General features: G+C 38.6%; 2 protein-coding genes across 3 annotated transcripts in view; one reads left to right on the forward strand and one right to left on the reverse strand.

Annotated features, from left to right (window-relative positions):
* LOC102029951 (zinc finger protein 850) overlaps positions 1-14864 on the reverse strand; it is a 277918-nt gene that overhangs the window by 166956 nt on the left and 96098 nt on the right.
* The window catches only part of Znf568 (zinc finger protein 568), a 57053-nt gene that overhangs the window by 38631 nt on the left and 3558 nt on the right, over positions 1-14864 (forward strand). For both annotated transcript variants that reach the window (XM_005399905.2, XM_013522316.1), the window contains exon 8: positions 12783-12829. In XM_005399905.2, the coding sequence (XP_005399962.2) occupies positions 12783-12814 (32 nt within the window). In that variant the 3' untranslated portion in view covers positions 12815-12829. The remainder of the gene's footprint in view (positions 1-12782; positions 12830-14864) is intronic.

The following is a 14864-nucleotide window of genomic DNA, read 5'->3' on the forward strand; positions in this document are numbered from 1 at the left end:
GGTTCCCATATCTCCTATATGCAGTCTGTAGCAATGTAACTTTCACATAGATTGGGACAACTCTGTATACTCATGAAAGAATCAGAATTAAAAAGAAAAAGAAAATCTTGACATTGTTTTGAAGATAGTTCGGACCTCGGGGACCTATAGATATTCCCTGACTACTCTTTAAAAATCCTATTTTGACACCTCACTTACTCTCAAAAACTCAATGTCATGGACTAAAGAGGTATGTAGGGAGAGGTACTGAGGGGAGGTACTGGCATGCAGCTAATAAATGTGGCCTAAGATGGAGAACTTGAGAACCAAAAAGGAATGGTGGGTAAAGAAAATGTTAGAATAAGTAAGTAAACAGAAACAAACATTGACAATAAAAAAGAGCAAAATGGGCTTATAGACTTAAAAAAAAATTGAAGTACTGGAAGATTAATATAATTCAGAGGTTGAAATAGATTTGACTTAAAAGTATTTTGTATCTCTTCATTGTTAAAGATAGGGCTAATGTTTGGAGATAAAGATTTTATAGGATGTGAAAGACCAAAAATAAGTATTTTTTATTGTAAAGAGAGGAAAAAAAATGATACAAAATTTCAAAACAAGATGATAGGCATTAATAGTAGCTGTTATATTGCGTATTGTTATCTTCAGAGTAGTTGCTCAGATAACAAGATACAGGCTTACAAAATTGATCAAACAATATAAGCACTAACTTTCAGTAAACTAACAGAAATTAGTAGTACAGTTATCTTAGCTATTTTGTGTATATATACATATCTTTCCTTTTTTTCCCTTCTTTTCTCTTTTCCCCCATTCCAGTTGTTCTTTCCTTTTGAGCAGTTTCTTTTCCATTCACTATATCTATTGTACCTTTTGGATCTTATGTACTCTTTCAGTTTCTTACACTAGGGAGACAGTACAATATTTACACATGTGAGTCTGGCTTATTTCACTTATGAGTATGTTCTCTAGTTGCATCCATTTACCTATAAAAGCCTTGAGTTTATCTTTCTTTATCACTGAGTAGTGCTCCATTGTATAAAAATACCACATCATTTTTTATCCATTCCTCGGTTGTGGACATTTAGGTTGTTTCCAAGATCTGGGTATTACAAATTGCTTTGCATAAACATGGGTGCACATATATTGCTGCAGTATGATGTTTTCATTTCTTCTGGGAAAATACCCGGAAGGGGAATAGCTGGGTCAAATGGGACCTTTAATCCTAGTTTTTTGAGGAATCTCCACACTGATTTCCACAGTGGTTGTACCAGTCTACACTCTACCAACAATGGAGAAGGGTTTCTTTTTCCCCATAGCCCCACCAGCACTTGTTGTTGATTAATTTCTTGATGATAGCCCTTCTTTCTGGAGTGAGATGAAAAATAAGTATCTTAAAATAACTGATTTTACTGTCCTGTCAATTATTGGCATACAAGTTAGACAGTCCAGGACTGATATAAACCTTCTTTATTTTCCATCACCTCTATCTAGTGTGGTAGCCTTATTCAAGATGACCATAGGTGTGGGCTGGGAACATGGCTCAGTGGCATAAGTGCCTGCCTGGCAAGCACAAGGTCCTGAGTTTGATTCCCAGTACCACAAAAGAAAAAAAAAAAAAATAAGATGACCATAGGTGGCATTCCATCACATTTATGTCACAATGCACCGAGTAGAGGATGGAACAGAAAGGCACGTGATTTACTTTAAGGACAAGTATCTAATGTTATACATATTGCATTCCTTCATACCCTATTAGCTAGAATTCAATAGTGTAGCTAAGTGCAGACCTAGCTGGGAAATTTAAAAGATTTACGATATCCAGAACTGATGGTGCAAGTAAATGAGTCTATATTCATTACTAGTGGAAGATGTGAAATAGGACTTTTATAACACTTTTTTTGTAAATTAAACATTGAATAACTTTTTAAAAATCCAAACTTTCTGGTTTCAGCTCTTGCCTTTAAAGGCCTTAGAAAGCATCATTCTTTGTTACACAAAAGGAAAAGTAGCCTTTTCTTAGACCCATCAGAGAACTGTAGAGGCCAGAAGTCTGAAATCAAGAGGTTAGCCGCATGGTCATGCTCTCACCAAAGGCTATGGGGGAGATTCTTTGTTTTCTCCAGCTTCTTTTGGTCCCGTATGTTGCTTGGCATCCAGCCACATTGTTCTAATCTGCCTCCACAGTTACACTACCTCCTCCTTTTCTTTGTATGTCCTCCCTCTATCTCATAAGTTCAAGTCAATTCAATTCTTGTCACTCAATTTAGGGACCACCTAAATAATCCAGAACCATCTCTTCTTGAGACCCTTAATTTCAACAGCAAAGTTCCCTTTTCCAAGTAAGATCACATTTGTAGGTTCCTGATGCTAGGATATGGACAAATCATTTGGGAGACTACCAGCCACCGTAGATGGAGATGACATCAGACTGGTACGAAAAATGATGTTTATTTTGCAAAAAGATGAAATTCAATTCCTATTTCCTGGGGAAAAAATAGGGTATTAGTTAACATTGAGGTATGGAAGTATTTTTTAAACAAAACACACCAAGTTTATTTTAAAAGAAAGAAATAATATTTTGGCCATTTAAAGTGCCCATTCAGCCTGTAACCTGAGTAATTGAAAGGCTGAGGCAGGAGGATTACTGTGAGTTCAAGGCCAACCTATGCTATATAAGTGAGTTCAAGGCCAGCCTGAACTGCATTGTGAGACCCTGTCTCAATAAATAAATAAAGAGGGCCAAGGATATAGCTCCGCAGTGCAGTGCCTTCCTGGTAAGCATGAGGTCCTGAATTTGATTCCTGGTATGAAAAAATAAATAAAGTGGCCATTCTGAGCTGCATATGGTGGCACATTTACATAGAGTATGGAAGTCACATAGGGAAAAGGGAGAGGGCAAAATCATGCCACAGATCTTGAAGCCTTTAAAGATTCTACTCTGAACTGGTACACATCACTTTTACATTGCATTGGCTAGAGCAGTTTGCATTGCCATACCTGATGTCAATAGGCACTCAGTAGGGACAGAAGAGTGTGGTTAAAAATGTTACAGTATCACATTTCAACACACCAGCCAATGAAATAACTAAGTGTGGGCTCTGTTGGAATAGTACTGAGCATGTGTATAACCCAACGTTTGTTATTAGTATAACTATATGTATCCGAGGTACAATGTCCCCCAAAAAAATCCCCCACAAAACCAAAGATGAATATGGGAGATGTGGATTTTGTATCTATATCTCTTCTTAGTGGAATCTTACTCTATATTTTCAAGTCCAAATAATGCCCTAAAACTTGATTATGTGGCTTCAAAAATCAGCACTGAAAACTGAAAATGAAAAAACCATTCATAAAGCTCACATTTAGGATATAATGTCTGTAGCTGGGTACACTGGCACATCCCTGTGATCCGAACATTCAGGGGATGCTGAAGCAGAATCGTCACAAACTTGAGTCCTGCTGAGGAAATTTAGCAAGACTCTGATTCAAAACAAGGGGATCTGGGTTGGTCATGGTGTTGTACACCTGTAACCCTAGCACTTGGGAGGCTGAGGCAGGAGGATCACTGCCAGTTCAAGGCCAGCCTGGAATACATAGGGAGGCCTTGTCTCAAAAAGGGGAGGGGACTGGAAATTTAGCTCACTGGTAGAATGCATCTGGATTCAAACTGTAGCACCACCACCAAAAAAAAATAATAATAATCTGTAAAGTGAATGTGAATTTTTTAATGAAGTATGCATTTATTCTCAAAGCCTTAGCAAAAATCTCTATTTTTATATGGACTCCATCCCAAAGATTAGTAAGGTTTTGCTAAAAAGTAAGTATGATGGATCAAGCTATTTAAAATCATGTTACAGGCCAGGGATATAGTACAGCAGCACAAGCGCCTGCCTGGTCAGCACAAGGTCCTGAGTTCGATTCCTGGTACCAAAAAATTAAATAAATAAATAAAAATAAAATAAAATAAAATCATATTACACTGCATTGCCCTTTCTCTTCGGATTTAGGATAATGGCCCTTAAAGCTTTTGGCAGAGGCAGTCTAGATTTTAGTTAAGTTTTTAGTGGGGAAATTTGATAGTTCTTATATCTATAGGCCAAAGAATTAGAGAACGTGGGTCCAGTCTTGAGTAAGAGTGAATTGGCCCCTATAGGCCTGTTGAAAAGCCCTTTAACAGGAGTTGAGTGGATATACTGGATCAGGTGAAATGTGAATTCAGAGGCAAAATCCTGGAGTTAAAGATTATTACCCACCCAGAAATGTAAGAATGAAGGCCACAAATCAAAGAACTGATTTCTTCAATGTGGAGCAATTCTTCATCTGTTTAGCTCTTCTTTGGTACCTTCAGTTTTATAATTTTTCTCATACAGGTCTTCTGCATATTTTGTTAGATATATACTTAAGTATTTCATTTTGAAAGGTGCTAATATAAATGATACTGTTTTAAGTTTCACATTCTACTTGCTCATTGCTGTAAGGTAATTAGATTTTATATATTAATTGTACATAATCTCTTGAAGCCCTGCTATAATTGCTTATTCCAGCAGCATTTGTTGAGTCTTGCATATTTTCTACGTAGACAGCCATGTCATCTGCAGTTTTCTTCCTTCCCAATCTGTATTTTTTAATTAACTTTTCTTATTACGTTAAGTAAGGACTTCTATGATATTCAAAACAAGAATTGAGAGAAGACATCCTCGCTGTGTTCATCATCTTAGTAGGAAGCTTTTAGTTTCAACCATTAAGTTAGATTTTTAGCTGTAATGTTTTGTTTATGGTTTTGTTAGTGTGTTGTATAGGCTTGGGTTTTCTGTGGTTTTGTTTTTTCTTTCTATTTGTGGTGCTGGGGATCAAACCCAGGGCCTTGTGCATGCAAGGCAAGAAGTCTACCACTGAGCCACATCCCCAGCCCCTGTTTTGTTTTTTAATTTTGAAACAAAATCTTACTAGGCTGCCCTTGTACTTGTGATCCTCTTGCCCCAGTCTCTCAAGTACAGTAACAGGAATGAGAGGTGTGTACTCCCACACCTGACTGATTTTTTTTTTGTATATGTTCTTTATCAAGTTGAGCAAATTCCCTTTGACTTCCTAGTTTGAGAGTTTTTTCTTGACCATGTTTCTGAGTTAGATTTTGTCAAATGATTTTGGGAGGATTTATTGATTTGACCTTGTGATTCTTCTTTAACCTGCTGATGTGATGGATTCTAGTCATGGAGTTTTCAAATTTTGAACCAGCTTTGCATATCTGAGGTAACTCCTGTTTGTTATGGTGGATAACTCTTTTTATATATTTTTTGGATTTGATAATTTGTTGAGGATTTTTGTGTCCATGTTCATGAGAGCTACTGGTCTGAAGTTTTTTTGTTGTCATTTTTTCTAATGTGGTTGCCCTTGTTTTGGTAATTGGTATTAGGCTATTACTGTTCTCAGAGAACGAGTGAAGTATTCCATTCTTCTAAAAGACACTGTAGAGAACTGGTGTGATTTCTTCCATTGAACCCATCTGGGCCTCAGGCTTTCCATTTTGTATTTATTATTAATTCAGTTTCTTCTGTTTTAAATCTTTTGTAATGTCCTGCAGTCTCAGATACTCAGTTTCTCATTTTTCAGTCTTTTCTCTCTTTTTTAGTTTTAGATGTTTCCATTTCAAAGTTTCCACATTTCCACTGAAATACCCTCAAACTTAGATTCTTTCTTCATCCAAGCCATGTTCACTTATGTGTTCAACAAAGGCATTCTTTATTTGTGTTACAGTATTTTTGATCTTTAACTTTTTTTCTTTTTCAGAATTTCCATCTTTCTGCTTATATTGCCCACCTTGCATGTTTACACTTTTCCACTAGAGTCTTTAGCATATTTTAATAGTTGTTTCAAATTTCCAGTCTGATAATAACATTCTTGCCATGTGAATCTGTCTAGTTCTTAGCCTTACTCTTTCTTTAAACTGTTTTTGTTTATAATGCCTTGTATTTTTGTTGTTGTTGTTATTGTCTTCATCCCTGAGAAATGTTTCTTTTCATGATCGCTAACCACAAGACTGTCTTCTATATCTGAGATCCTGTCCTCACATTGACTTAATCTGCTACGATACTTTAGTTTGCATTTTTATTCTCCTGGACATCTGCTTGAATCTGCCTTATAGATTCCATTTCTTTCCTATGCTGAGAATTTATGGCTTCCGTCATTTTCTTAAGCTCTTCTATTTTTGGGTCTGTATCTGCTCTAGAGACGCTAAGCATGGTTTTCATTGTGGACACCGTCTCTGCAGTTATCTAAGAAATTATTTCTGGTTTTATTTTTTCTAGAGTCTTATTCAATTGCTTTGTTGTTATCACTCCGAGAGGCCAGGTGGGGGGCTTTTGGATTGCCCCACCTCATTGCCCCCTGGGTTTGCCTTTGGTGAACTGGATGTCTGGGGTTGCATCTTGTTTAAGTGTCTTCTCATTTTCTTTTCTTCTTTTAGTTTAATTCTTGGGGTGATGCTTGTAAATTGCCTGTGGTGGGTTGCTTTATTGCTAGCATTTAGAACCATTAGGAAATGACTACTTCTCCAAGATATCTTCTAGGTGTAGCCGGCTTTTGAGTTTTGAGTGTGTTGCAAGATCCTGCCTCTTCAATTTGTTGAGGATAAGAAGTTGCTGCCTGTTTGGCCCAGGTGCCGGGTCTTTTTGCACTGTGCCGCAGTATTTTCAGTGACCCTTAGTCAATCTCAGTCTTGGACTACCAAGAACAACAGCTGTTCAGAACGATTATGTCACTTTTGGCTATAGTGGTACCATCACCAATGACAATAGCATTAAACTCAGCCTAGAAAAGGACAAACTATGACAAATAAGGTGAGCACACCAATGACAACAGTATTATACACAGCCTAGAAAATGACAAACTATGACAAATGAGGTAACTGTTAATTTCCCACCTTTCACCATATGAACTAGATTTGTGGTTATAGAACAAAATCTAAAAGAAACCAGAAAATTATATGCAGTATACAAGTCTTTAATATGTCAAATTTTCCCTCTGGTTAAAATTTAAAATTGGTTAGGGAGAAAATTAGAGTAGTGAAAGAAGAGGAAGCAATTAGAAGTAAGGGTGCACAGAGGTGGGTCACACTTACTTTGGGAAACTGGTGCAGAAGACTGGAGGGAAAGAGAGAAGGAAGAGACAAAAAGAACAGAGCAGAACGACAACCACAAAGAAGCTAGAAACCATGTTCACACTCATAAAAACAAGATCAAACAATGAAAGAGGGAAAAAACCGAAAACAAGAAACAGAAATAACACAACAACAACAACAAAACAATCTAGAGAGTGAGAGAAAGGAAGAAAAAAGGAAAAGAGAAAAGAAAATCTACTTCCAGGTTTGTCTCTGCTGTCACTGGTAGACAATGTGTGGAGACAGAGTCCAAATCTGTGTTGATTTAGCCCCGCAAGCCAGCAGTGGCTTTTCGGTGGGGTAACGGATAATCTCAGCAAGCCTGCATCTGTGTGTGCACCTTCCATGGGCCTGAACCCAGCTGGGAGCTGCTAGATGGAGCCAGTAGCTGCTCTGAGTTTGAGCTCAGTCAGCCCCTCTCCAAGATGGCTCCCTGGCCAATCGCTGTCTTGTGCTGGATGACTGTGCCCTCAGCACTTATGGCCGGCTAGTGCAGTCCTTCATGTCTGCTGCTGCCCTCCAGTGCTATGTCTCTCTGTGAAGGCCTCTGGAGATGCCAGCAGTCACCATGTGTCCACAGGTTTGAATTGTTCCTCTTGCGCAGTGAATCCTGTCTCAGGGAGAAGACACCGCTGTCTACCTCCTTCTTTGTTGAAGTTCCTCTCTTCACTCTCTCTCTGGGCTTCAATTCACACTTCAGATCCTTCTTAGATCAAGGGGACCCACTTCCCTCCTTCCTGTCTTTCTCACATTGCTATATTCCAGCATCTGGACAGGGACTCTCAAAGAGGCTCTTTGTCTGCTGCTTATCACTCTGCCATCTTGGTGCTCCTCCATTGTTATCATTGAAAATTGGAGGACCTGCCTGGCAAACACAAGATCCTGAGTTCATTTTCTGGTACTAAAAAAAAAAAGGAAAGTTGGATGTGCTATACTTGGTAAAAGAACTCTAGTAAACAGGGTTTTTGTGATGTAGCAATTAGATATGGGGTGAGGGAAAGCAATCTTTAGTCCTATGATTTGGTCTCAGTCTTTTAGTGAACCGATGCCCCTGGATTGTGAATTTCGCCAGTGTTTCTTAGTTTTTTACTCCTCCCACCCTACCCTCTTAGATGACACAAGATTACTGCAGTGAACCTGTATCAGTCAGGGTTTTACTGGAGAAACAGATATAACACAGGCTGTACAAATTATAAGAAATTACAAGATTGGCTTACGACGGTCAGCCAGAGAGTTGTATGGGGAAATGTGCAGAGGGTGTCTGCACACTGAAGATGGAAGGAATCAGTCCAGTGTCTGGAGTTCACTGCAGAGTTCCGTGCAAGTCCATACCAGAAGGCCAATGAGTCTGCGACGGAAGGCTGAAAGATCCAAGGTGGAAGCCGAAGAGTCTGCACTAGAAGCCAGGAGACTGAGTCCAAGCTGACGGTGAAGACTGGAGCTCCTCCAAAAGGAATGGAAGTTCCCCTGTCCTTCTTCATTTCTCTTTTATATTATCTAGGTGATGATCCACCCTAGGGTGGCTCCTCTACACCCTAGAGTGTAGAATTGCTGAGCCAATTTCTGAGCCAAGTTTAGTTATGCTTCTAAACTTCTCAAGTTGACATAATCAGTCAACCACTACAGAACCAGATTTAGGTATTTCTCTTTTCCCAATTGGTTAGGCTCTAATAAAACTTCAGCAAGTTAGGCTGAGGTATATTAGTTCTTTTAGGGACCTTGTTAAGAGGAGCAGAATGCTTTTTTATATTCCATAATATTTTCCCCCTTCCCATGCCAGATGCATAATGGGATTTTTCTCTGGTCTTTTCTGTGAGAACCTCGTTAGCTCCTGTAGATAAAACTCATAAAAGTGTAAAGGTCCCTTGAGACTAGGACCCCATCTGAGTTTGTAATTCTGAGATGTCTACAATGTAGTAATTTATCAATTATACTTTAGATTTTTTTGCCCTACTACCTGTTTATGTGGAGGTTGCTGCTCTGATTATATCTGCCTATCTCTCTTTTGGATTTTGTGGAAGCCATTTTACCCTGTGATCTCCCTATTCTGCTGGATTTAAGACTTGCTGGAATATTTTTCAGCCATAAAGAAGAAGAAAATAATGTTATTTGCAGAAAAATGGATGGAACTTGAGACCAACATACTAAGTGAAGTAAGCCAGGCTCAGAAAGTTAAATATCACATGTATTCTTTTATATGAGAAACCTAAAGTATATATAAATAAATGAAGAAAATAAAGATGATAGGAATCTAGGGATGGGAAAGTAGATCAGGGGAGGTGGGAAGAAAGATAAAGGGGTATAAAGGGATAAAAAATAACCAAGACATTATATAAATTTCCCAAACCAAATATCACTGTTCTGTATTATAAACATGCACTAATTCAAATAAAATGAAAAGAAATGATAAAAATTGACTTAAGTTGATTTTTTCCAGCTTTTACTTGTGAGGACAGACAACTTTTAAGCACTTTACAAAACTGGAAACCAGAACTATTAAATAGTCTGTATTTTTGGTCTAAAATACGTAAGCCCTTGATTAGCCCACATGTGTCAAGCTGTTAGCCCAGCATTACTTCTTGCCTTTTCTCTGTTGACTCATGTCTCTAAAATGTTCCCACTCACTTCTTTTATGACCCATTTTTTCCATTTTCCTTTTAAAAAATTGAATATATACATAAAATATAAAAATTGTAAGTGGATATAGTCATAAATTTTTACATATGTATACAATTATATTTCTACTTCCCAGGTCAAAAAATAGATTATATCCATTCCTCCAGGAAGTTCCCTTGGCTCCTTCCCTCATTATGATTATTCCCCATTCTGAAGTCAGCACTCTGATTTCCATCTTCATAGATCGTTTTTGCTTGCTCTAGAAATTCATATAAATGGAATCATATGTCTTTAATTTCTGGCCATATTTGCTCAGAGTATGAGTTTTTATCATCTTTGTCTCAGCAGTTGCTTCTTTGTTGTAGTACAGGCAGCTGAACCTGGGGCCTTCCAACTGAGCTACATCCCCAGCCCTTTTGATTCTTTTTATTTTGAGACAGGGTCTCAATAAGTTGCTGAGGCTCAACTGGAACATGCAATCCTTCTTCAGCCTCCCAGAGTGCCAGGGTTATAGGCTTGTGCCACCCCAGCCGACTTGTTTCTTTTCATTAGTAATAGTGCCACAATATGTTTCTACAATTACCTATTGATAATAAGTACTTTCCAGTTTGGGATCATTAGAAATGAAGCTACTGTGAACATTTGCATAAAAGTCTTTATATAGATGTGTATGAAAACATGTTTGTCATGGATAGATACCTAAGACACAATTGTCTGGTTAGTATGTGTGTTTTATGAAAGCTCTTAAATTTTAGTGCTGTTAATTCCACCTTTGTTTCATTTAATTAGCTTGCCAAGCTGTGAAAATATCAACTTCTGTGGCGGTTTCAGCTGAAAACTTTCTGAACCGGCAAATACAGGTGGATATTAGCTGCAAAGGGCTTTGTGCCGAGTGCCAGCACAGAAGCCAAGGCAGAGCAGCAGCAGCTGCTTCTGTGGCAGCGATAAAGACTACATCCTATAGATATTGTAGTATTCCCATGTAATCAGCTGCTGCTTCATCTCTAAATATAACACATGAGAGCAACATGAAAAGGCATTTTACAAAATACTCCCAATACAGTCTGTTAAATGACCTTGGCAGAGAGCTGTACTGTGACAGCTGTCCTAATTAAAAATTGTTACTTACCATTGATGATACCCTTTCATGCAGTGAGAGGCCCGAATCACATGCAAATTTGTTATATTAGCCTCTGGACTTTTGTGAAATGTTACCTCTTATTGCATGCTGGACTCTATAAGATCTCCTGGTGTCCAGTGTAAGCTTGATTTCTGCAGTATCTGGGAGTTCTTTAAAGAAACAAATACTAACACAGTGGTGCATGAGTGTAATTCCCACTGCTCTGGGAATCATACTTTTAAGCCCAGCCTGAGCAACTTATCAAGACCTTGTGCAGAGAAAGGGGGGTTTGGGGTTGTACCTCAGAGGTAAGGTATGCAAGTTCAAGCACCAGAACTGCCGAGAAAAGAAAGAAAAACTCCTGAGAGCAGAGAATAAGCCATAAGTGTTACCTGAAATATAAAGCATTTGAATCTGTCTGATGTTTAAACCAAAATGATGACATGAAGGTAAACACTTGCAGTAGAAAGTAAGACATGCCCCATGGGTGACTAATGTCTCTAATAGTAGATGCGGAAGAGATTTGGGGTTTTTTGTTTGAGGGGTTTTTTTTGAGATTAGTTTTCAGTAAGCACTTCTGCAGCAGTAGATTATCAGGTGGGTGTCCTCTAATAAAATTCAGTTCTGACACCTTCCCACTTCCAACTTGCCAGTTCAAGCCCCAGGTGGTTTTACTTGTAATTCTAACCAAGTAGGTATAAACTAAGGTTCACATACCCATTCCTTGGATTCAGTTAATTTGTTTGAGTGGCTCAGGACTCAGGGAAAGGATGGGAAGATTCAAGGGAAAGAAAAAGAGGTTAACTTACTGACAGGCATACTTGATCCTAATTCCCAATAAGTAATGGAGTTACTGATTACAGTGAAAGTAAGGAGGGCTGTATCTGAAACACAAGTGAAATTTGGCAAATGTTCCATTCCTACTAGTAAAGTTTGATGGAAAATGACAGAAGTTGTTGTTTTTTGTTTTTTTTGTTTTTTAAAGCAGGATGATTAAGGAATCTCACTATTCAGGAATGAATGTTTAGCCCACACCTGTAATCCTAGCACTTGGGAGGTTAAGGCAGGAGGATCGCCATGAGTTGAAGGCCAGCCCGTGCTGTACAGTGAATTCAAGGACAGCCTACACTACATAGCAAAACCCTGTTTCAAAACAAAACCAAATCAAGGAATGAAGATTTAGTTTAAACCAGAGTATCTGAGGTGTTAGTAAAAATAATGGAAATATAGAATGGGTTTTAGAGAGCAGAGCCGTAGATATCAACTATAACTTCACATCCAGTTATAAAGACTGCAGTGGCCTGCATATTATTCTCTTGTTACATGTATGTATTTATTTTTTATATAGCCATGTTTTTCTTTTTATACACAAATTTTTGGAGGCTAACTGTATGTAAATGGTTATTCAGTGGGATTGTAACTGAATTTGAGAAATAATATATCCAACAATCAATAATTAACATAGACAACTGTTGAGATTGTATATCTTCTCATTTAGTTTCATACCTTGCTAGGTAGAAATTATAATTGTTTTGATGTAAGGGAGCAGGAGGGTGATGGGCCCACTTAAGCTGTGTCTCAAAGCTATAGCAGTGGGCTCAATGACAGATGCTGGACTGAAAAGCACTTGGAGTCAGGCTCTTATGGAGGAAGAAGGCAACAGTCTGGGAATCTCTCCTGGGACTCCTACCTTGGCCCTCAGGTGACCTTTTTACTTTGTAAAGATAGGAGGGGGACATGGCAGGCTTTTCTGGGCACACTCAGTTTTTGTTGAAGGGTGGGGGGAGGCAGGGGAGCATTCTCACTTGACCTCCTCTGGGCTCCAGGGAGGAACCACTGTCTCATGCTTTCTTAACCATTTTCTTTTCCACCTTTTTTCTTTCTTGTAAGAATCCAGAAGAGGAAGAGAGAAGTATACATAAAGAGTCATGGTGAAGGTAAGCTGCATTTCTCACTTTCTTCTTACAAAGAGTTTCTTGGTTTTCAAGATGTTATCCTATTTCTGGAGTTTACCCAGAATATTTGAACTAGTGGTGCAGAGAAAGCAGAAAAAAGGAGAAGACTACATTTATGGAGCAATTTTCCTAAACCAGCCCCAGAGCTGTCTGCTTGTACAAATTGTACTGTGTGATCTAGAATTCCCATTTCCCTGGATTTTGTTCATTCTCAGAATGGTGTGGGTTTGTTTGTTTGGTTTTTGTTTGTTTGGTTTTTGTTTGTTTGTGACAAGGTCTCACTGTGTAGTTCAGGGTGGCCTTGAACTCACTATGTAGCCCAGGCTAACATCAAATTCACAGTGATCCTCCTGCCTCAGCCTCTCAAGTGCTGGGATTACAGGTGTGAGGCACCATATACTCAGCTTATCAGAACTGTCTTGACTGAATTTGCCTCAGTGATTTGGCAGGGAAGTTAAGGTCTCACTAATTTCTCTGTTGTCCTCCCCAGGGCCGTTCTACTAGCTGTGTGTGTGTGTGTGTGTGTGTGTGTGTGTGTGTGTGGTGGTGGTGGTGGTGATGATAGTAGGAACTAAACCCAGGGCCTTCACATTGAGCGATAGCCCCAGCTCCCTTCCCTTTTTAAAAATTTTATATTGAGATGGGTCTTGCTAAGTTGCCATGTTGTCCAGACTGGGCTCAAACTTGTGATCTTCCTACTTTAGCCTCTCAGAGTGCTGGGATTACTGTAGCTGCCAACACCCCCAGCTGCTGAAGCCTTTTTGCTCACAAATTTCTAAGCCTGGAGTGCTTGTCTGCTCCTTTCAGCTCTAGATATTTTTTCCCAAGATAAAAATAAACTAACTGTATTCTTCCGGATGATTAAAGTAATGTATGAATGCGGTTCAGTCTGCCTCTGTTCTTTGAAATTCTGTTCTTTTTCTGAGCCCTAGTTTATTTTCTATTTGTTATGTGATACTTTCCACATAGCCTTTGATTTACATTACTTTTCCTCATTTCATGTAGTAAATTAGAATCAATTTACTCTGCTTAAAAGCCCTCAGTTTGGCTGAGGTGGTTGGTCGGTGGCAGAGCGCTCGTCTAGCATGTGTGCGACCCTGGATTTAATGCCTACCACCACAGAAGGGAGTGAAGGAGAGAAACCCCTCAGTGAAGTCTTACCAGCTTAGAGAACAAGTCTAAACATTTCCTGATTGGATCCTTCTTTTCAGTCTCATCTCTCTCTGCTTTCTCTCTTACTCTAGTATATTAAACTGTTAACCATCCCCAGAATGCATAGTACTGTCTTTTCCTCCACTGCACAGGAAACACAAGAGGGGTGCTTATTCCCTTCACCCCTTTTTCTGGGTCTCCTGAACCCAGCTGAAGAGCCAGGGTCTTATCACGCTATCACACTATATATTTTTTAAAACTGCTTTTATTAATTATTGAATAGTAGGAAATGTGTAGGGTACATAGTGAGTGTTCTTTATCCAAAATTGAGACTGCTCAGAAATCCAAAACTTTTTGAGCATATTGGCCAACATCTGTGCAAATATCCCAAAATTTGAAACACTTTTGGTCCCAAGCATTTCAGATAGGAGATACTCAGTCTGTACAAAGAATGAGCAGTTTTAGAGAAGATACTTTTGACCTTTCATTTTTTCTAATGATACTTGCTCTTGTTTTGTTTTGTTTTTTAATATATGTCTCTTATTAGTTAAGGTCATTTCTTTTTATGCCTAAATTACTCTTAAGATTTTGTTTGGTTTTGTTTGGCTTTGGTTTTGGTTTTGGTTTTTGTTTTGGTTTTGGTTTTTTTGAGCAGGATCTCACTATGTAGTTCAGGCTGGCCTTGAACTCACTATGTAGCCTAGGCTGGCCTGAAACTCCCAGCGGTCTTCCTCCCCTGCCCTCCCAATGCTGGAATTACAGACATATGCCACCATGCTCAGCTGTACTTTTAAATTTTTATCATAAAGAATACTTTTTCTATATCTCTTATTCATTAATGTACCTAATAACTTTAACTGAGTTT

This window comes from Chinchilla lanigera, unplaced genomic scaffold, assembly GCF_000276665.1.
Source record: "Chinchilla lanigera isolate Chin_1 unplaced genomic scaffold, ChiLan1.0 scaffold00067, whole genome shotgun sequence".
Classification (NCBI taxonomy): domain Eukaryota; kingdom Metazoa; phylum Chordata; class Mammalia; order Rodentia; family Chinchillidae; genus Chinchilla; species Chinchilla lanigera.